Raw genomic sequence first — 24,159 nt, forward strand, 5'->3', positions numbered from 1 at the left:
AAAAAAATAAAATAAAATTGGGGCATACCTTTCTTTCACAAAAACGTTAATCATACATTCAATACAATTTCAAAAGTCAAAAATCTTAACTTGATAACCAGTCCTGGACACTGTTATTGGTCAATCCTGTTCTCAGAACCAACCAATCAGAAGCTAGAATTTTAGACTGGTTATTTAATTTCAATTTTGTACAACTAACTACAGAAATGGAATAATATTTTTAGGTTACAATGTTCAGTTTACATGGATATATATTATGACACTAAACCTGACAACCTATTAGTAAATTAATACATTGATATCACAGCTTACAAATATCATTATTCATATGCCTATGTAGCTTTTATTCTTATTCTACTAAATTATAAAATATTTCATATTCAATCATTACATGTAACAATTTTTTTATACTTCCCTTAAGACTACATAACTCTTTCCTGTCATAACCCTTATTCTTCCATCTTTATATTCTAGTATGTCACTATTATTCCCATTTTTTTCCCAAACATTATTCTTATTCTTAGTTAATTTCATTCCATATTCTATTCGCCCATTATTCTTATTCTATATCATCATGACTCTTAGTCTATTAGATTATAGTGTAACTTCCAAAATCTGAAATTTGCTATGATTCTGGAAGCTCTTTTCTTATTCTGTCCACTAAATCATTCATAATATTCTTATTCTGATGTTCATTATTTAATGCCGATCTATTTCACCCTTTTTCTTTTTTTTTCAAATGGTATTCTTATTCCATTTCATAACTGTATCACAGTCAACTGTCTTTGTCCTTTAAATCAGATTTACAAATAAAAGATTACATTTTGGCTTACTAAATATAATTATATATAATTGTAAACAATAAAACTGAATTAGAAATGTGTTGACTTAAGAAATATAAGGAGATTCAGAATTAAAATATAACTGTAAATAAATAATAAACAAGATTGAAATTATTTTGTTAATAATTATTTTGCAGAAAAAAATCTGACATCAGCTGAGAGAGAGAACATGATCAGATTTTTTAAGAAAAACACCCTTTATTATCTAAAAGAGACTATACTTTGCAAAATTTACAGATGAAATACTTATTTGGAACAGACTATAGTGTATGGAATATATTGTGTTTTTGATAATATAAGTGACGACTTAAAGCTGTGTATTAAGCTATTACGCATAAGCCTATGTCATTCCAAACATTGCAATATATTTTATAATTATATTACTATATTGCTTTATTTATTCCATTTACCATACATCAAAAAAATTGCATCAACAGTTTGTAAAAATTAATCGGTGAAAAAAAAATTCCCCCCATAAATTTTTCACTTAAAATTTCTTGTGTAAATTGAACAGGTTATGTTCTCTCCAAATGCAGTTCATTGTCTCATCTGAATGTGTATAAAATATGGATCAAGAGGGTTCTTTTTTGATAAAAGAAAAGGTCAAAAACTTTCAAAAGAGTTTAAAGGAGATTAATTAAATACAAGAATAGAGCCAAAGGAACATAAACTGATACAGAAGTCAGACAGGAATAATTGGGTCAAATCAAACACATTGACTGTTTGAGTTAGAAGTTAAAGAAATGGACATTTTATAAAATTGCATTTGCTGGTATAAAATAGACGGGTGTAGTCAACAGAAAAAAGAGAGTTCAATAGGGACACAAAGTCATTAAAACAGAGTTTCAAAAGGGACAAAAAACTGGTCCATACAGTGGTCACTGGGACAAATTATTGATCAATACTGAGGTTATAGGGGTATGTGTTAGCTTAAAGCACTTTGTGCACGTGTTCCACATAAACTAAATGTTTCACTGTCTCAGATATAATCAAATTTAAAAACATATAAAAAATCCTTGAACTTGGTTATATAAATATTCATTACTTCCTTCAAATAATTTTCCACTCCAGAAAAAAAAATCACTTTCACAGGAATAAAATGTTAACGCATCACATGTTTCACAATATGTGGAAATTTCAACCTGAATATCTTTCGAACATGTTCCGCTGTGTGTTATTTCTTTTTTGATTTTCCAGAGTCTGGTTTATTTGCTTTTTCTTTTGCTGCTTTCCGACGCTGCATTTGTTTCTGGTGCTCTTTTTCCATCTCTCGCTCAGTTATATTTAATCTCAATGACTGAAAAATATGACAAATTCATCAATATCAATGCTATAATGTCTGTCTTTTGAGTGTCATCAGATATATATACAGATCTTGTGTAAAGTCCTGGCATAAAATATATGGTTAACCAGATCCCAAGTATAAAATATATGGTTAATCAGATCGATGCCATAAAATATATGGTTTATTAGATCCCAAACATAAGATATGTGGTTTATAAAAAACTTTTTATGCACAAAAAATTACATCATTATCAAAAGAGTTATCTTCATGCTTTTCCATAATTTAACAACTAGAAGTCCCTTATTCTGTTAATCTTATAGGGCAACATTTATATTATAGTTCAATTTCATGTGGAGTTCAAAACTAACTTACTCCTGAGAATATTCAACATAAAAACCAGAATTTCATTGAATAATCCTAATGTTTAATTAATCTACATACACAACTGCAGCAACTTCATGAATGATTTACAAATTCATTCATGGGAGGTAAATCTGCTATAAAGCATTTTGTCAGGATAAATGGGTATGTATTCATGGGTTCTTCCTAGAATATTTGGCTATATAAACTTACAACCATTTATAATGGGTTATAAAACCTGCCCTATCATCATGTTTAAAGCACTGATGACAATCAAAACTGTAAGATTAAAAAAAAGAACTTTCAATATATGATTCCCCAGTGGTTACAGATGCCGGCTTTAACTACGAAACAAATTTGAGTATGAGGTAACTACTACCTCTCTGACTATATAACTTTCATCTATGTCAGCTGGTATATGTCGTATTTTCTCTAATGTAGCGTACATATCTGAACACGATGATAATTTCTCCTGTGTTCCCAGGCACATTCTGATCAGCACCAATCCAACACGGAATACAACTTTTATACCTGTAAAATATAATTCATGAATATGAATACAATCGATGATGCAATTGCAGTTCTATGCAAACAATCAAAGTCATACCAGCCTGTTAGTCTGTTCAGTTTGTGGAAGGGGTGGGGGGGGGGGGGCTGTCAGGTTTTACATTGCACCAACACAGTATAGGTCATATGGGAACTTTCCAGCTTTAATTGTGGAGGAAGACCTCAGGTGCCATTCATTGTAATATCTCAGGGACAGCAGGTCCCTAAGTAAAACCACTGACATTCTTTTAGTTAGTTAATTAGAGCTTGACATGAAAGAATGCCAAGTTCCTGTCGTTATTCAAACCCACAGCAGTGAGGGGCAAGTGGTTTAAAGTCAACAGCGTTAACCATTCATCCAAATCTCGAAACCACAAGTCCATTACACAATTTTTTCAGAATAAAAATTATCCATTTAAGGTGATTTGTTTTTTTCTTCGTAGGTTGTCAGCTGATTTATTACTTTTCACACAAGAAATCAAACAATCACCACAATATAGGTCTTATATTCTCAATACAGGGCTTACAGGAATAAACAGTAGAATGATTGCCATGAAATAACAGAGTTATACAGACAATGAAATTTATTTTTTATGAAAATACTGTACATTTCTTAATGGCAACAATTCTGTCTCACAATAATGTAAATTTGCTTTTTCTAGACAGGAATTGATAAAAACATTGTTACCATCAATATCATTGTTACCATCACCAGGCCAGCCATGCAGTCTGACCAGGCTCTATACTGCTTGTAGCTTAAGTTTTAATTTCCTGATACTGAAACATCTTAAGGTGACAACAGACACTTTCCGTGGTACTCACATAAATGTCATTTAAACCAACTTATTTTAGTGATAATTGTTATTTATTTAATCTTTGTGCATTAAATGTTGTTGATCATCATAAAAAATAACATATTTGAAAAAAATGCCTTTGTAAATGATTGATTTTTAATAAAAATCCTAAAATTTTAAATCGTCATATCAAAGTCATTTTTTATTTTTTTGTCATCAAACTTTTGGAAAATAAACATACTTATAATATCTGGGGAACCGTGTCTCAAATTTTTTTTATCTTTTCTCAAAAAAATATTACGTAACGTCAAACATTTTATGCGACTTTTTTCACCATACATATTACGTAATTAAAGATAATTAAGCCTCTGATTGAGCAAACAAAAATCCCTGACACGGTTCCCTCCGTTAATGAATTCCCTTTCATGTGCTTTAAACCGCATGTTAATTGCTTGATTATTAAAAAAGTTATGCCGATTCAAAGTTAGTCCGACCCGCATCAAACGAAGTGTCATAAATCGGCAGTTCTCTCTCGGACCCCTACGTTTCATGCTAAATAATTGCATAATACACAAATATCGCACCAGAGAGGGTCACAAGTTGCGGTAACATACTCTAACAACATTTTATGACACAGTGACATCTGACCAATTAAAAAGTTGCTGATTAATATCAGTTTATAACAGAAATTTCTTCAAATCTTAACGTGATTTACCGTCCGTCTGGTATCGGTCGCACATGTCACGTGACTTTCGGTAAAATTTGAGGCACTCGGTGGGGGGAAATAGAACGTATTTGCGCACCGCTAGCGGGGTATTTAATTGTTTCACTTTTGAAGTTTATTATTATTATTATCAGCATTTCAGCATAATTATTATATTATACCAGTGTCACTCTGTGTATTCGTTTATGAAATTCCGTTAAAATATAAAATAAAATAACAAAATACTGAGCTTCTGACGGTCTTTTAAAGTCCATGGTAGATGTACAAATAAGAATGGGATATTATATATTTTTTCCTCCAAATTGATATAAATCTTAGACAACCTAAAATGGTTTAGAAATTTGTCAGGGACACCTTACCACAAGTCATATAGGCGTTCACATTAAAAATGTTGTCTGTTTTTGTTGACATTGTTAGAAAACGAGGTTGAATGTAAAGCAAGCCCTTGAATCCGTACAAAGTCCATAAACTCAATGTAATATCTATCAGATTAACGGGACAGACAAATTATTTTCACACATTATGGATATTTAGGAACTATATTTTTAATCAACCCCGTGGTCGTGCGATTTGCCGCTATGCTTAATTATTTTATCGTCGGATACCCACGATTGATAATCATGTCACATAACATGCAATAAATGATAATGGTTCGGCCGTGGGTATCCGACGATAGCTAATTTATGTTTCATACATTATGTTACGTACATTGGCCGACAATTTCTTATTTTATAAAAAAGGCTAAATAAAAGGTAGACGATATTCGGTATTTGTACGATACATGAATTACGAGTAGTATGGACCGGTAATTCACGCATATATGGAACTACCGATTTCCCTCATTGTTGCCTCAACAGGGGGCGGAGCGTTATCGATAATTGACAGGTTACACGAATAGCAGATAAAACTGGTACAGGTACCGTTTTAAAACGTTTAAAAACACATTTTTTGGACTAACTGCTCCCAAAATTAAATCACGAATGTGTTCAGAAAAGATGGATAAATCTACTAAACAAAAAATCTCATTTTAGGTATTTTCAGTGATAATTGACTCCGTTGTCACCTTAAACTTGGAATTGATAGTAAAAAACAGGTAATACAACAGATATAGGGTTAACATGAACAAGAGCTGCCAAATGGACCATACACTTGACAATTGTATGCCCTTCATAACAGAAGGTCTTCACAAAGGTCAGATGTACACACCAGTAACTATAAATATCTAACAGAAAATAACATTTACCTTCACATAAAAACATATCCCAGACACGGAGTACACTGGCCCATGGTAAATTTCTACTATATACACACATAAACCATTCTGTCATATACAATATTGGTTCAACTCTATGTTTTTTCTGAAATAAAAATATTCACTTTTTTTAATGTCTGAGGCCATGACTTTCTCATGTTACCAATATAAAGCCAGGCAAGCTTTTACATCAGTGCAAACAGACAAATCTCTGTAGTGTTATAGTGTTAGCTTCCTAATATCAGGTTTTCAAAATCCATAATATAAACTCAGCCAATGTAGGTATTTCAAGTCTTATCCCAGGATACAAACAAACTCTTACCTGAATAGCTGCACAGTGCATTACCATTCATAAAAGAGTAATAAACATGTTGCCATTATTGTCTATATATTTATCAAGTTGTAACTGTAGTTTGTTTGTACTACAGGATTAGATGGGGAAAACCAACAGTTTGTGAGTATCTCTATCGCATTAAAGACTGGTCAGGCACAATCAAAGATCAAACTCAAAAACCCTTAAACATAATATTTTACAACCGATTTTGTCAACCTGAACCAAGTTGAAATACCGTAGACACAACAGGCAGTCAACACCTTTATAAATGTACAATTACCGTAACAGCATGTTGTAACAATAGGTTGTGAGTATAGAAGGCAATACAAATTGTTTTTTAAGCAAGTTTCATGATGAAATAATGATGGTAATAAATAAACTTACCAAATGCTTATAAATAGGAGGGTTTGCCCTTTTAAGTAAACCATATAACACATCCCCATCTACTTGCACTGCTTCCTGTAATACAAATTTCCATATATTGTTAACTTTCTTGATTTAACTAAGAATAAGCTCAAACTAACAGTCTCTCATGAAAAAGAAAAATAAACAAAAAAATAAATAAATGCTTATATTGCAAACTGCTGATCAACAAACTACTGACAAAACATACTACTGCCAACAAAAAATTTGTGTAAAAGAATACATTTAGCATATTTTTACTACAAGTCAAGAAACAGAAGAAAACTCCTACCAGTCCAGGACTGTAATATCCAGGGAGGTATTTTTCACATATAGAAACAAAGCACCAGAAAGCCTCCTCTGCCGGCATGTGCATTAACAGTACCGCTGCAATTGGGGCTTGAGCTTGGCAGTACCCATCTGTTGGGTTGTGTACTGTGTATGCTTTCAATAAACGAAATAAATCTTCTTGTCTGTAATAAGAAAGTTAACAGCATATAAATTTTTATTTTTATTTGTGTATCATTTTCTTAAAGAAGATAAATATTACAGATTGTATGTAAATATATATACTTTATACCTCCTTTCTCAAATTAAATGGAACATGATCTTTATTTTACTTTAAAATTTCATATATAATATGACACTGGTGTATTATTGTATATGTCTCTTAAATTGTATAAACTGCACATCATTTCCAACTTATTAATTCAGTTACATATTTCTGTAATGTTATCAGAACATAAAATGTTCTTTTTGCATAATATCTTCCATGACCATGTATGTAAAACATCTTAGCCACAGTCTTAATAGCCAAGTGGTTGAGGTTGTATCTAAGCCTTGGCTTTAATAGCCAAGTGGTTGAGGTTGTATCTAAGCCTTGGCTTTAATAGCCAAGTGGTTGAGGTTGTATCTAAGCCTTGGCTTTAATAGCCAAGTGGTTGAGGTTGTATCTAAGCCTTGGCTTTAATAGCAGAGTGGTTGAAGTGGTATTTAAGCTACAGTGTAAATAGCTGAAAGGTTGAGGTTGTATCTAAGCCACGGTCTTAATAGCTGAGTGATTGCTGTTGTTTCTAAGCCATGATCCTAACAGGCGATTGGTTGAGGTTGCATCTTAATAGCTGTGTGGTAGCTGTTGCATCTAAGCCACAGTCTTAATAGCCGAGTGGTTGCTGTTGTATTTAAGGCAGAGGCTTAATAGCCGAGTGGTTGCTGTTGTATTTAAGGCAGAGGCTTAATAGCTGAGTGGTTGCTGTTGTATTTAAGACAGAGGCTTAATAGCTGAGTGGTCAAGATAACACTTTGAATCACTTGCCAAGGACAACTGTTAGTTCTAATCCAGCTAGAAGCTTTATATTATTTTATGCCTTGATCATGATCTGATCAACCTAAAACCCCACCATAAAGTTAGATGTCCATGGAAAATAGCAACACACCATCTGATAATATATGTAGTTAGTCTAGTTTATACAGATTTTATATTTAATAAGATTGTGTAGGAAGCTATAAGCTTATAGACACACTTCAAATCTGTTCCAGAAACCAACCAACGACTTAAAAGTTTTTGCCAAGAAAACAATGGCATGCCTTTGGTGAGGTTTGATCTGACATGGCTAGCGATCCGTAGATTACCAATAGTTACCGTCGCTAACAGGCATTAAAGTAATTGTGACAGACAGAAAGACTGACTAATTGGCAAATGTTTACTCCATTGAAAAATGTCAGTGAAGTATTAAAACTTCAGATTTATCTTACCCATAGCCTTCTCTTGACATGAACATTTCATGTAAAGGAAATTGTCGATGTAAATCTTTCTTTATATCTTCTATACATCTTGGGTCCCCTGGATGCTCTAAATATTCCTGAAGCAAAAACATGAATTTTACTTACAGATTAATATTACTTTATGTAAGTGTTGCTTTTACTTTTACTTATAGTTAATCCATGAATGACATAAAAAAACTAGAACTGTGTCCAAAGGACACGGATGCCCCCACTGACAACATATATATGGTATATAGTGAAAAAAGGGTTGTTCATCCCTGGAAGTTTAAGCAAAATCTGCCATCCGGTTTAAGAGGAGTTCTGTTCACAAGATTTCGGGACGTACGGACGGACGTATGGACGGACAGACAAGTGCAATGCTATATGCTCCCACTTTGTGGGGGCATAAAAAAAACTGTTATACATGTATCACTGAAACTTTTTTCTTCATTCATGCTAGTTTTTCAGGAAGCAAATAATATATAAGAGATTTTTATGTATGAAACATAATTTCTCAGTTACAACCTAAAACTCAATTCTTCACCACAATCTCAGTAAACTTAGGTAGCTCTTAAAATACTGCTTTCAAATAAGCCACTATTTTTCTTGATAAAATAGTTATTTTAATCATTCTCTTCTATTTCTTTCAGATTAAAAAAAAAACAAAAACAAAATAACAGCAGCAAAAAATAAAATAGGATTCTTACATCAAATTTTCCTTGGTTATGGTCCATCAAATGTTTGCTCCCACATAAAAATTGCCATGCTCGACTTCGTACTGACGGTGGAATGCCTTTTCTACATCTCTCCTTCACCTGACGTAGGTAAAAATTAATACATGTAGTAACATTAAAATGTTTATATACAACAATAGTTTGATAATAAATTATCAATATCAATCAATAATACAAGAGGGCCATAATACTCCAGTATTGCTCACCTGAATTATAATGATAAAGAAGCCTAAGATATCAGTTTTGTGTAGACACTCACCTTAGAATCACTGTTTCATGAATGTTATCAAAAATAGACCAACAATATATCAAGATTTTAAAAGTTTTCATAACAAAGAAATAGAGAATTGTTTTACTCAAATGATGATACAAAAAATTGAATTATTTTGGTAAAATGCCAGGCACAAAGTGTAACTTATTTTAAATACTCGTTTTTGAACAAAAAGAAGAAAATTTGCAAAGATTTCTCCACATGCATAAAAGGAAAAGAAGTCCCCCCCCCCCATAAAAAACTTCCCTAGAGGATCAATTAAATGATCACAATATCAGACTAAAAGCTTTTGACACTAGAAAAGTATATTAAAGATTTTCCTGCATGGTATACCATTTTTTTGAATTTCTGTTAATAAAATTTTTCTAATGATCTTCAGGAGAAAATGTTTGGAGAAAAGTTCTAGCAAATTTACGGTTGAACAGACAATTCACAACATAATTTCAATATGATATTTTCAATATCAGTCATAGGAGATAACAACATTCTTGTGTCCTCCATTATTTTGGAAACTGTGTCAAAGACAGCTTTAACCAATTTCAGGTATTTCTGACAAATTACAGGCATTTCTGACAATTTCAGGTAAGTCTGACAATTTCAGGTAAGTCTGACAAATTACAGGTATTTCTGACAAATTACAGGCATTTCTGACAAATTTCAGGTATTTCAGACAAATTACAGGCATTTCTGACAAATTTCAGGTATTTCAGACAAATTACAGGCATTTCAAATTTCAGGTTTCAGACAAATTACAGGCATTTCTGACAAATTTCAGGTATTTCTGACAAATTTCAGGTATTTCAGAACATTTAAAAAACATATGACTACAGTGCATTATGCTTCCTGACACATTCACAGTAATATATATGACATTATTTCTACAGAGAGGGGCTGACATCAACATAAACAGATTGAACCAGATGCCCTTAACTACTTTCAAGTATACTTTCATAAAAAGCATTATTTGACCTTCATTATTCAAGCTGACTTTCATTTTCAGTGTATACAAAGAGATAGGAGATTCAAACCAGCATTTAACATGTGAAAATACCATAACAGGAAAGATAATAACATGGTACGTCACAATAGATCAAAGGCCATGAAACATGGTTGTTTTTTGTTGTATTTTATATTATGAATCATATAGACTATCATTAGGGCAAAAAAATATTATTTCTGGTTTCTTAAAAAGAAACAAGAGCTGTTCGTAAGACTTTTCTCAGTGACAGACAGTAAGGAAAAGGTGCATAGCTCTGTAAAAAAGTAACTCAAAGATATGGGACCTGTGCCCATCATGTTAGATAATCAAGGAGAACAACCGTGTGAAGTTTTAACCCATTCCCTTCAGTAGTTTTGGAGATATACCAACTTGCACGCAAAAAAAACTACACATAATCTTAAGTGTGACGTGGCACTGAAACCTGGTGTGTACAATAGCTCTCTCTATTCTTCAAATAGTCGAGCTAAAAAAAACAACAAATAGTGATGGCACTCGAGGTACTTTTCTTTATTTCATCCAGAATGTATCCCATGGTATTCTATTCTATAGACCATGAATTACATGTTATAAAAAATTATTTATGTTAAGAGAAAATTCTATTAGAAAATTACTGGTAAACAAAGATGATATTATTGTCATATTTTACACTAAGCCTTGAGTTATAATGGCCTTCTTAACATAGAACTGCTTGCAGGGATAAAAATTTGCCAACATCATTTATAAAGATGTAGTGATACTGACTTGCTTAAGCCAGTAGTACAGATGCTCGATTGATAGCGATTTGATACAGGCAACCCTTTAAACAATAATAGACAGTTTCTAATTCAAATCTGGGCAAATCCATACAATAAACTTGTGTACACATTGTCAATCCCAATAAACAATGTTAATGAACGGTCTTCATGGGCAGGTTCACCTGTACATGTCAATAAACAATGTTAATGAACATCTTCATGGGCAGGTTCACCTGTACATATCAATTAACAATGTTAATAAATGGTCTTCATGGACAGGTTCACCTATACAAGTCAATCACCAATAAGCAATGTTTACTAATGGTCTTCGTGGACAGGTTCACCTGTACAAGTCAATCACCAATAAACAATGTTAACTAAGTGGCAGTTATGACAATTGAAAATACAATTCTAGTCCCCTATTGTTTAAGGAAATGAGTAATACATGCAGTCAGTAATTTGTTTACTGTGTCTACTAACATGACTAATGTTTAATGTATTTAATATACAACACATTGTATGTAGAAACTGCAAAATTAACACTTATTTTGTCATTAAGAAATTTGAGAAAAGTGAAGGGTTTCAAAATTTTAAAGCAAAGTGCATAGCTGTAAGTATAGCATGTAATTGTTAAAACGTGAATAAAAGAAGTTTTTGAACCAATTTGAAAAAAAAAATGAAATTCAGGTACATTCACAAAAATTTGAAAATTGCTCATCTAACCAAAAGGCCTGATATTCTATCAAATAACCCATCCCATGGGGAATAAAAGAAATTTAGATTTTTTGGTAATTATTGATAAAGTTGCTAGTGTTTGTGGTAAGGCCACCAATCAATATGTTACAATCATGAGAAGATGCCATTCCATTACTTTTTTTCTTTCCCATAGTTCTGTAAGTCAAGTAAAACAACTGTTTCAAAGTTTAGTTTATTTCTGATCAAAGGCTTAATTTGTACATACATATAGGAGTGCTTTAAGGATTACAGACCCTAATGAACATGTATGCTATCCTCCATATTGTTATTTTCTTAAGGAATTTTGTCATCAAACACTGTACAAAAATGTCACAGAAAAGGTATACAAAATTTGAAAAAATTTCAAAAGATGAGACTGGCTTCAAGGCTTTTTATTTTTCTTGTAAGGGAATTACAAATTTAATATCTCCTGACATATTGATATAAAAGGGTATGTAATCCTTAAATTTAGACATGACCTTAGTTAATGTATAAAATTTATAAACTACTCATATTATAAACCTAACTAGAAATGTGCCCATATGACAAGGATGCCCCCATGTTCTACTGTCTTGTCTGTCTACAGATTAACAGCAGGATGGACAGAAAGCAACTTAAGTTGATTAAAGGCTCATTCCTTTTGTTATTGTCTTTTATTTCACAGTGGCTTTATGTACTGTTAAGAAATAAAGTCTATTGTTCTCTTTTGTTCTTTTGTTACATGACCCCTAGATTGTCTGGACGTACAAGGGTAAATCTTATGTCCACATCACCCCCAGGGGGGGGGGGGGATACATGTAAAAGACAGTACAAAGTCTCTGGTTAGGCTGCATGAATATATTAACAATGGCATCCATGGACTAATCATTAATGCAGCTAGCATTGAAATAGTAAACTTCATTGTCATTACAAGTAGCAAAACTTACCTTTTTAAATCTTTTACTCATCCATTTCTCCCAGTTTTGAAACATATCTAACCATTTTAACTCCCGCTTCCTTAATATCTCTATAGGAAGACGTCTTTCCCTGAAGAAAAAATGTTAGAAAATAAATGGACAATTTATAATTGCCAAATAACCCCAAATCACTATTTAATATCACCATTCATTTAAAACTTTTGTGTCATGGCTATAAACTGATTGGAACCATTACAACAGGACAGAGAAATTACTGCATATTTGTATTACAATAAAATAAATGAAAATACTGATACCAGTACTTAAAGGTGCTATATAAAGCTAAACAGGTCAAAAGGTGACAGCTTGAATATCTTACCATACCAATTTGTTTGAATAATGTTCTAAATACATATATTGCAAAACATACATTGAAATTTATATCATTTAAATGCATCTGTAGCCACTTCAATAAACACTTGCAAGCTATCTACAAACCTTGAATTTCCTGATTATACAAGTTTTTGTTGTTTGTACTCTGAAATATATGTGCCTACATAATATTTTATGTCTATTAAGTCTTACTGAATAGAGTTGTCCATCTTTTAACCTGGACAAAACCATTCATAATTTTTAAAAAAAAACTTGAAAATACATGTATACAAGTCATGTACTGAGTGAATTGCTATCAGTGCAGACCATGCATAAATATGCTGGCTATTAAATCTTGATCTACACTGGTTGCATGGGTAAAATCTGTTGATGCCAGTAGTCTTAGGGTTAGCATAAATTGTCTTGGTTTTCTTATTTGATAACAGTCCTACAGAACACCATTGAAATTGTAATTGAGCCGCGTCACGACAAAACCAACGTCATGCGTTTGCGACCAGCATGGATCCAGACCAGCCTGCGCATCCGCGCAGTCTGATCAGGATCCATGCTGTTCGCTTTCAAACCCAAGTAGAGAAACTGATAGCGAATAGCATGGAACCTGATCAGACTGCGCAAATGCGCAGGCTGGTCTGGATCCATGCTGGTCGCAAACGCATTATGTTGGTTTTGTCGTGATGTGGCTCATATAGATAAAATAAAAGCAAAATTTAGTCAATAGTGCCATTGTATTATAAATTTGGACTAGTTTTACAGTCAATATAAAAGAATTTACAGAACAAATGAAACTACAATTTACACAAGACTGACCTCATTTTAAAACAAAAGCTTTTGAAATAAACAGCATGAATCTAACAATGCACTTCAGATAAGTGTTTCACTTTTTTAATAACAAAACACAATAAACTTTCTAAGAACAAACAGACACCTGTTTTCAAAAAGCTTTCTTTATTTTCAAATATATCCTCAGTAAAGTCTTGTTCATTCTATATTCTCCCTAACACTATACCAACCTTATCTAACAAAGTTTCTTTGATTCATACCAGACAACCTATGCCTGTCTGATTTTTTAAACAATCATGAAGTATTTTATTAGAGTGGCTTGTTCACAAATTACTTAAATAATTCTATTTCTCAAAAATAATCTTTATTTTACTTTTTTATTATTGTTTTTTATTTTCTTTTTTTAAATAAACCAATTGAAGACAATTGAGTCACTTTGGGTGTCATGTACATTGTACTAGTCAGTTGTAACCCTGGGGAATAACAGGGACTTTAGACTTTTCGATTTTCAAGGTAAAGGTAAAATTCACACTCAATATGAGGAAATATCAATGCTACTTTTTTACCATAAAAATATATCACTCAGCAGCTACAGTAATATACAATTTTGAGGGATGGGGGAAAATGTTTGGTCCCTAAAGGGAAAATTGGCCTGCCAAGGTGAACTGGCATTATAAGATTAATTTTATTGAGTCAAACAAAGGGGAGCTTAGGCTTTATACAAGATTTTGCACAACATTTACAAATTTGTAACTGTATCATCCAAAGTACTATATTTTTATTTCTCAAAACATGCAGACATTATTTACTCTTATTACTTACAGAATTTTGGTGTAATGAATAAAGTCATACATTGCAAAACTACACAAATATATTTTATCAGTTTGATTTTTTGTAGTTATACAAAACATTCTAATTATATTGAAGTATGCTGCTTTAAAAGATTCTGAAATTTTTAGAAATAAAAAAACCAAGCTTATTTCACTTCAAACGCATATTCCATATTATAATTTAACTTTCATCTACTAGGAAAGCTTTTATTAATTTTTATTCTGTGATACTTTTGCAAAATGCAGATTGTATAGTGCCAAATGATATAAAGCTATATATATACACTGTATCTGCTGCAAAAACCATTCTTTGAATTTTGAAAATGAAACAATACTTCCAAAATGCTTCTATGAAATAAATATGGCAGTAAATTGCATTTGTCCCTCTAGCCACATTATTACTGTCCCGTGGGAGCGGACAGACAGACAGACGCCAGGGGGTATAACATAATATAACCTAAATTCTTTCGGGCATATAAAAAAGACATGGCAACAACAGCCATATTTTGGTCTCTGTTTAGCAAACACCAAGCTTTTTTTAAGCAATTGGGCAGATGTCCATTTACAGGAATTATTTAACGGGAAAATCAGGCATTTTTTAGCAATTGGGAACATGTGCATTTACAAGCTTTGTCTATAGGGAATTAGGATGAAGAAGAAGAAGCAATTGTTAAGCAGCAAATTTTTAATGTAATAAATGATTTAATGTCGCTATATTGGTTAGAAATTTTATCATGAATTGGGTGAGACATAAAGTTATCAAGTTAGCAATTTAGAGGTCACAAGGCCCGGTATTTCAAATTGGTTGAAATGTCTGTTCATCACCATATGACAAAATCAGGATGCAGGGAAATTATTCATACTGTCCAATGCTAAATTGAGTCAAACTTGTGGAGGAATATAAGAAAATGTGACTGGTAGTTTTCACTTTTGATTGGATTAGTTTATTCAAAGTTGCACTTAGAAGGCTCAATAAGTATGCAATCTTAAAATCTACCTATCATTACAGGCCCATTAGACATGCTATTTTTTCTTTTCATTTCACAAAAACTTTTTTGTTTCTTTGACTCTGACAGTCTTAGGTCATATAGCAGATCCATCTTTTTTTATTCTTCCATTCCATGGCAATTGATACAGTTATATTGATTTAGTATTTTGTATGGAAGTCAGAAAACCACTTTGCTACATTTATTACAATTACATATTATTTCACAATCAGCAGTTGCACTACTTCCTAATTGCTACCAGTGATATGCATCTAACATGCTTAAAATCCATTAACAAAACATTAGTAAACTCATGTTTTCCCCTTCTGACGAAAAAAAAAAGTTATTCATTTCTAGGGCATCATTTATCATTACTATATCTTGTTGTTTCATTATTTTTTAATCAAGGAAATTAACAGATCATGACCTACTTTTTACCTATTTCATATTCATAATGTCAAACAGATCATGTTATACTATAGTATAAACAAATCAAGCACTTAATTAATGATGTAATTTACTGTATACAATTCCCCTTTGGCATAACACACAGCCAGTACATCTCATGAAAATCATTGTAAATAGCCAAGTTATATACCTTCTCTACTAAGTTACCACTAGTAATATTCTAAATGCCAAAAAGTATACTTTTTCCCTCTTATTTGTTATTAGTAAAGATTCAAAGTTGGTTATTTCATTACATTACATTTTTGTCAAACTAGAACTGTGTCGTCACGCCACGGATGCCCCCTGCATGCAGCCAAAATTTCAGATGTTATAATATTTAGTTTCAAATTTGTTTACACACCTATTTTTTCATTTTAAGTTCAAAGCCCTTGAAACTATTCAATGTTAACACAAACCATTTTTATACAAAGTTCAAGGCACTGAAACTATTCAGTTTAAACCTTTTTTAAATTGCATATTGCATATTTGTAGCCAAAATAATGACTTCATACACTTCCACAAATGTATGAGTACTGAATATTCAATTTTTTTCCAACATTCAAGAGAGATAACTTTGTCCAAAATCATTGAACCTTGACCAAATTGAAACTTGAACTGCTTATTCCGAAGATGTATCTATATTTCAAATTTAAGTTGAATGTGTACAATCATTGGGGAGATAATGAATGGAAACTAAAAATTTCTGATTTTTTTTTTCAAAGTTCAAGAGTGATAACTCTGTCAAACCATGACAAAATTCGAACTTGACCAGTGTATTCCTATAACATATCCATATGTGAAATTTGAGTTGACAATGTACAACTGTTCGGGAGATAATGAACGGAAATTGAAAATTTCTTCTTTTTTTCTTTCAAAGTTAAAGGGGCATTAGTCTGCCAAAAAACATCAAACCATGACCAAATTCGAACTTGACATGCACATTCCTTTGACATATCCATATTCAAATTTGAGTTGAATGTGTAATACCGTTGGGGAGATAATGAACGTGAACTGAAAATTTCATATTATTTTCAAAGTGAAAGGGGCATAACTCTGCCAAAAATCATTGAACCATGACTAAAGTAAACCTTTACCTGTGCATTTCTTTGATGTATTCATATGTCAAATTTGAGTTGAATGTGTACAACTGTTGGGGAGATAATGAACAGAAACTGAAAATTTCATCAAGGGACATAACTCTATCAAAAATCACCGGGCCATGACTAAATTCGACCTTAATCCGTATTTTCTCATGATATATCCATTATGTCAAATTTGAGTTGAATGTGTGCAACAGTTACTGAGATAATGAACGAAAACTGATGATGACAGAATGACCAAGGACGGAAGGACGGAACAGGGTAACACTATATGCGCCAAAACTCGAAGGACATCCACAAAATAATTTTTAATGTCATATACTGTACATGTATATACATCTGTCTTGGTAAGAAAGTAAATGTATAAAATATAACATCAACATTTTTTTTCGTTTTTTTTTTCAACAAATACATGATAATTAGTATTTCTTTTCTAGGTTGACAATTCAAGACTTTTACTTGCACTGATACAATGTGTTTGTACATTTGCTAGAAGTGATTAACATATTTATCCTTACTGACTATACAATAAAGAAGTATCACACGATTTAGGATTATCACTAATTTCATCTGACAGTTCTATCTCTCAATGTGGCAATAAAGGGAGATAACCTTTGTTATAACTATTAAGATAAGTGTTTTCTCTGATAGAGAAAGTCAGGAGAAAATGAGATTTGATACTTATTGGTCTAGGCATTATGATAAATATCTAGTATAATAACTTTACTATGTTTTATACAGTGTCTTAATCACATACAGGCTCATATAGCTAACCTATTATTAGGGCTTATTCTATTTTTATCACTTCTGACCTTCAAGTATAAAAATATAATACTACTATGATTTTTTTTTATTGATTAAACCACTAATTTTCTGTGCTTCCATGAAAGATTGCTGGAAAGCAGCCCTTAAAATGTATCTTACCGAATACCCAGTATATAACATGAAACAGTTGATATAAATTACAAAAAATTCTATATCATTAATTATTTAACTTTTTTGTCATTGGAATTAATTGAATTACAAGATTTTGAATATTTTCAAGTATGTTAATGAACTTTACACTGGCAGTGACTGAATCTACCAGCACAGAGTAAGTCAACAGGCACACCTGTGAGTTATAATTTATAGATTTATGTGGTATTATGAAAGTGTAGTAGTACTTTAGTCATACAGTTAACTTTTTATATCAATTACCCTATAAATACCTTTTCTGTCAAGAAATAAAGATAGGTTAAATGGTGTATACTAGCAATTAGCCCTTTATCTTATTTGTTTAGATTAAATGTTGTAAGTTTGTTAACATTTAAATGCCACTGTACAAAAAAAGTCAAAATTTTGTATTTCTTTGAATACAATTTGGATTCTGTAACTGTTACTGACTGTAATGGAATGTAACAATTTAAAGCTGCCTTCAGTTTTTCAAAGGTTAAATTTTTAGATAAATCGTTTTATATATTATTGTCAAATCAAAAGAATTAAGGTGGAAAATGAAATTTGCCAACCATAAAATACAAAACCAATGAGGAAACCACTAAGTCTTGATACCTCTAATTTACCGGTCTGCTCTCTACATCCAAATTAGTAAAGCTTACAATTCATTTCCCAATCTTCTATTTTTAGAAACAAGTGTCACCATGGCATGTTATAATAGCTAACTAGATATAATACCGATCAGAAGACTTTATTATGCATACATAAAGGCTCGAGATGGTCCCTATTCAATAAAATCAATTCATTTCATGCCAATAGGCACCGCGCTTCGGCGCGGACGCCAATAACTAGCTCTTGGAAGGTTATTTTGAAGAAGACTTGAAGCTACATGCCTCCAGATGAGTCAAAATATTTCAATATTGAATAAAATCAAACTTAAGTTTAGGAAAGTAAAAAGATTCAAGATTCAAGTAATATTTTGCATGTTCTGTGTAATTAATGACTCACTTTTCAGTATTTACAACTATATTTCTACTGCGTTACTAACACAGTAAGGGATATTTATTACTGGGGTTGAAAGTGTCATTGAAAATGTGTAAATTGCTTCTTTTTAGTAACTTCACAATATTAAACATTCAGATCTATACATTTTCAATATTTTCATGAAAATTAGCATGAATCTGGAGGCATGCTGCTTTAACCACAGCAGATTTCGTACAGAAAAAGTTCATAAATGTCTCAACATTGAGCATGACAGTCTTATAAATGTTCATTACCAGAAAAATTAGCTAAATATATATACAACAGCTTTATGACTGCTGGTTGATAGGGCTGTTACTAACTATCAAAGTCCAAACTCTTGCAGCTTTGTGAATTCAGATATAGATCATAAGATGTGAAGATCAGGGTTTGATTCCCGGACAACCCAGGCCACTTTTGTTGTGATTGACCATAAAACCCTTTATACAGTCATTCACTCTGTACCTCTCCTCATTTACTTCAATAATTAGTAACTACATGTAATTCCCTGCGAAAGTGAAGGCAACTAGTACTGGTAAACTGCTTGAAAGTCTGCCCAGGAACAATGCGGTGGCTGAATCATGCTTTGGAAATGTGGCTTACTGTCATGATTCGGATATAATGAAAGCAATACACCATAATTTTTATACATATAAATAAAGTATTACATCAAAGTATAAAATGAACATAAATCTGGGGTCTGCATGAATTATGGTCCAGAATAGTCAGAACAGTCACAACTGATTCGAATGGACTGGAACGTTGTTCCAGACAATTGTTTTCTGCTCCGACAAAAGGAGTGGTGTAGCGGAAACAGTGACGTAACCAGTCCTGAACCACTCGGATTATATTTTAGAAAAGATAACCAAGAACAAGTCTTGAACACATGATTCTGCAGACCCCGCAACATGGAAAAGCCATCCAAAAAGAATTGCCTGTATCAGATTTACATGTAGGATTCAAGTTTTTTCAATTCTATATATTTGTATAGATTTGCATTATATCAACAAGCCTTAGGGTCATGTCTTTGTAATTGATACCAAAACTGAGGACTATAATTACAGGGACTACCTTGGACTGAAAATTTAGGGAGAAGCCTTTCAGGAAAAATAGGGAGAAGTTTTGAAATTTAGGGAGAAGTGATCATCAAATTGAGTTATATCATTGGATTTTTTTTCTAATTCTATTTCACAAAATATACATGTACACCTTAATATGTACATGCATATAAAATATACATGTATATGGCACGGAAAATAAACAAATGTGTATTTGGAAATCGCTATGATGATATTTAATAAAGTAATAGTTGATTGTAAACATTTGATTTACATAAACACAACATTAGTCATTACATCAACACAACATTTTTTAATTTTTTTTAGGTTCAACAGTTTCTGACTCTAACTTTTAAATGCAATTAATTAAGAAGAAAAGTTCTTTAATTCATAATATTTATCCAAATTTTATAAATTTTAATACATCAGTTTTAATGATGAATATTAGATATACTATCATAAAATTAATGTAATGGTGATAACAAGAAAGGACCGGCAAACGTATATGGGATATTGTAAATCAAACAGGACATATAGGGGAAATTGTAAATCAAACAGGACATAAAGGGATTGTAAATCAAACAAAACGTACTGGGGATATTGTTTGAGGTAACAAATTATCAATGAGCTAGCTTTTTATCATCTGCTGCATTCATATCAGGGTCTTTCACAGCTTTAATTTACCGTATAATCAATGCGCTATTTTTAGCGATGTAATCAATGCGCTATTTTTAGCGATGTGGATTTCCAAGTGTGAATTCCAAATGTCGCTATGGCCACGCTTCAGCGCGTGTGCTAATTACGTCAGATTACACAATTAAATTTGCCTCCAGGCAGTATTATCAAGTGTAGAAATATACATGTCAGACTTTTCATTGAGATTTTAGGGCGACTAGAATTTCGCTTTTCAGATCATATAGGGCGAAGTGAAAATATTTATGGCGAAGTTTTCGCCTGACTTCGCCTTGAACGCAGTCCCTGTAATTATTACTGTTTCATTTGTCAATATACAGATGTTTAACAAACTGCTTTATGTATTGCTCTTAAAAAATATATTATCCAAAGACTTACATGTAAATTGTTCCTGGCAATACAAAACCCAAGTGGTTAAACCAACATTTATTAAAATATGAATTTTGATAATAATATAAACAAACGTGCTACATTTTGTAAATTTCTGTTCAAATGGATGTCATCCCACCTTCCAATGCCCAAATGGTGACTTTAACCTTTGCCATCTTAGAAGGTCAGGCAGGTGCCTAGAGGAGGTAATCAATGTGCATGCAAGATACCATGGTCATTACAAGGTTAAAGTTTTGTGACAAACAAACAGAAAGGCAGACAAAACTGAACACAATGTGCCCTCCAAAACCAGTAATAAATGGTAAAAAAAACTTTCATAAATTATATTTTAAAACTTCTAATAAAGCTGTAAAGCAGAAGCTCAATGATTTAAAGCAATGGACATTACTATTTAAAAAAGAAATGAGTTCTCTACATAATGAATATTCAAGAATCAATGCTATCCCTTTCATTATCTAAACATATTTGTGGCTTTCAAATAAATACTCTAGGAAAACTTAGTAAAAATGAATGATATAGGCTGGCCAATCCTTTATTCAGAAAGATATGAGATAAGAATTATTAATTTTATAGTTGACAAAAGTATTGCTGTCAGGCTGTGAGACAGTAATTTTACAATCAACATGTAAATGACGAATTAACCTGTTTTTAAATTTTTATCCTCAGCAATCATCCTATAGGATAGGACATCATTTAATATTCCATATCAATCCTATAATATTTAATAGTTCATACCCTTCTTTACTACTTAACTAAGTTCTTGGTTAGGAGTGTCCGGGTAGTGATTTAAGTTGAACATTCAAACAAAAGGACAGTTGTCCTAAATGGTAAAAAATTTCAGGTCATTTGTCCTTTCACAAATAACTTTGGCAATTTTTTTTATCTCTAAAATAATTTCTTGAGGTAAGCTGGTATGGTATCAGACTTCCCGAAAGTTGAAAAAAACTGTCAGACATTCGGTCTGACAAACCATGAAAATCTGTCGGACCGAAACGAAATCTGTCGGACCAAATAAAATTGATCAAAATCAAAGAATAACTTGTGTTTGTATTTCTAAGACACTTATTTGTTTTTAATTTTTTCGCCGTAAAAATCGGCACAATCCGTACAGCGCATTTTCATCTCATCCCTGTCATACACCAATGATTCATGGTTCTGTTTCCATTTTTCATTAAATTTTGTCTCAGGTTTATTCTTTTCATCCTTTAATTGCTGTTCTGCGCGCTCCTCTGACGTAGATTTTCGTTTTTTCCCAGGTTTGGCACCTTTAGCGACGCCATTTTGTATACATGCGGCTTGGATAAAAGCCGGACAGTCGGACCGATCCGGAATAAAAAATCGTCGGACCTGATCAAAATTTATCGGACATGTCCGTCGGACCGACGTATTTCGAGAAGTCTGTGGTATGGAACAAAAACTGTTAAATCTACTCAGTCTAACTTTTTAATTTGCTAGGTTCTTATAAAAATTATACAATGTTTTTAAAATGCATCTAAAAATCTAATCTTAATCAATGTTTTTGTACCTTTTCAGTTTTCTCTTGGTAAAGGTTGCAACTATAATCCTCAGAGATTAAATATTCAACAAAATATTGACCATTTACAATGTAATTTTATTGGTGACACAGGTCATATTGTGTATTCACTGTTTTTCTCTGCCTGATGGGCAAACTTAATTTTATTACCTGGGGCTGAACCTGAATCTCTGTTTATGCATAGTTACATACTGCAAAGTAAATATAACCAAATATAAATTCAATAAGAATTCTGTTTGTTTCCGTTTTCATGTGACATCATGATTTCAAATTTAAATATACAAGGGGCATATGAATTTTTACGTCATTACCCTGAAAACAGGAAGAGTAGCCAAATAAGTAAAATACTTTTATACTTACTGCTCTGGATCTGTGAATTCTTTTCCACCAACAAAACCATATCTATCTGCTGTGGTTGCAAAACCATTGAGCAAAAGTCCATCTGTTGTATCATTCATTTCACTGTCGTGCTTTGGTGATTTTTTCTGTGCATGATTTGGTGAGTGTGATTTTTTCGGTGAGCTTGATTTCGATTTCACTGAATGTTGTGATTCAGATTGTGGTATATATAAGTCCTGTTCATCTAAATCACTTTCACCACCTGACCCACTTCCTTCAACATAAACTCCTACTTTATACGAATTTGCAACATCCATTTTGGATGATGGGCTGGGAGAAATAGCTTTTGCCATAATATATTAAAACACAAAAATCAAGTCTCCATTTTCACAAAACTACTGCCACCTGTTCTCATTTTCAAATTGAATATCCCATCATTTTTGCCGAATGAACAATTACAACTATTTCAAACTATGGAATTTATATACATTTTTCTCTCTCTATTAAGCGCAAATGAGTTAAAAATCATATAACTTTCTCAGTGCCAGAACTTTAGAGATTTTTTGTGGGTGGCACCATTTTCTTATCGCCTTATTTAATACGGTTTCACGTGGGACATTTTTAAATCTAAAACCTAGCTTATAGCATAACATAAACGGGTTTTCAATAAATAATTGTCTCCGTTGCTGGTTAATGTACACAAAAATATATGAAATCACTTTATATTTTAACTTTATTTCCGACACCCGGAAGTAAACAAACGGAAATTAGTTAAACGCATGTCGGTAATTTCGCAAAGCTATTGTCACGGGAGACGTTTCCAATCTTCATCGGGCAGTCCGGACGGCTTCAAAATCGTTTACGATTACATTAAGCAGGCGCGTTGTCGTAAACGAATGTGTTAAGTGCAAATTTATAGGTATAAGATAAAAGCAAGTGTAAAAAGAACTACAAGACTGAGATAAAAAGCTAAGCTTAATTAG

At 32.2% G+C, this 24,159-nt stretch overlaps 1 protein-coding gene across 1 annotated transcript; it reads right to left on the reverse strand.

The window, feature by feature from the left end:
- On the reverse strand, window positions 1-23,959 carry LOC132740849 (TBC1 domain family member 10A-like). Its single transcript, XM_060728890.1, has 9 exons — window positions 23,198-23,959; window positions 12,704-12,803; window positions 9,011-9,118; window positions 8,295-8,401; window positions 6,832-7,012; window positions 6,522-6,596; window positions 5,795-5,909; window positions 2,867-3,018; window positions 1-2,139 (listed from the first exon to the last, which is right to left on the reverse strand). The coding sequence occupies exons 1-9, from the start codon at window positions 23,527-23,529 to the stop codon at window positions 2,017-2,019; spliced, it is 1,293 nt and encodes a 430-aa protein (XP_060584873.1). The 5' UTR covers window positions 23,530-23,959; the 3' UTR covers window positions 1-2,016.
- Between the last annotated feature and the right edge of the window lie 200 nt (window positions 23,960-24,159).

The sequence above is a fragment of the Ruditapes philippinarum genome, unplaced genomic scaffold, assembly GCF_026571515.1.
Source record: "Ruditapes philippinarum isolate M1 unplaced genomic scaffold, ASM2657151v2 ctg393_1_1_1_1, whole genome shotgun sequence".
NCBI lineage: Eukaryota > Metazoa > Mollusca > Bivalvia > Venerida > Veneridae > Ruditapes > Ruditapes philippinarum.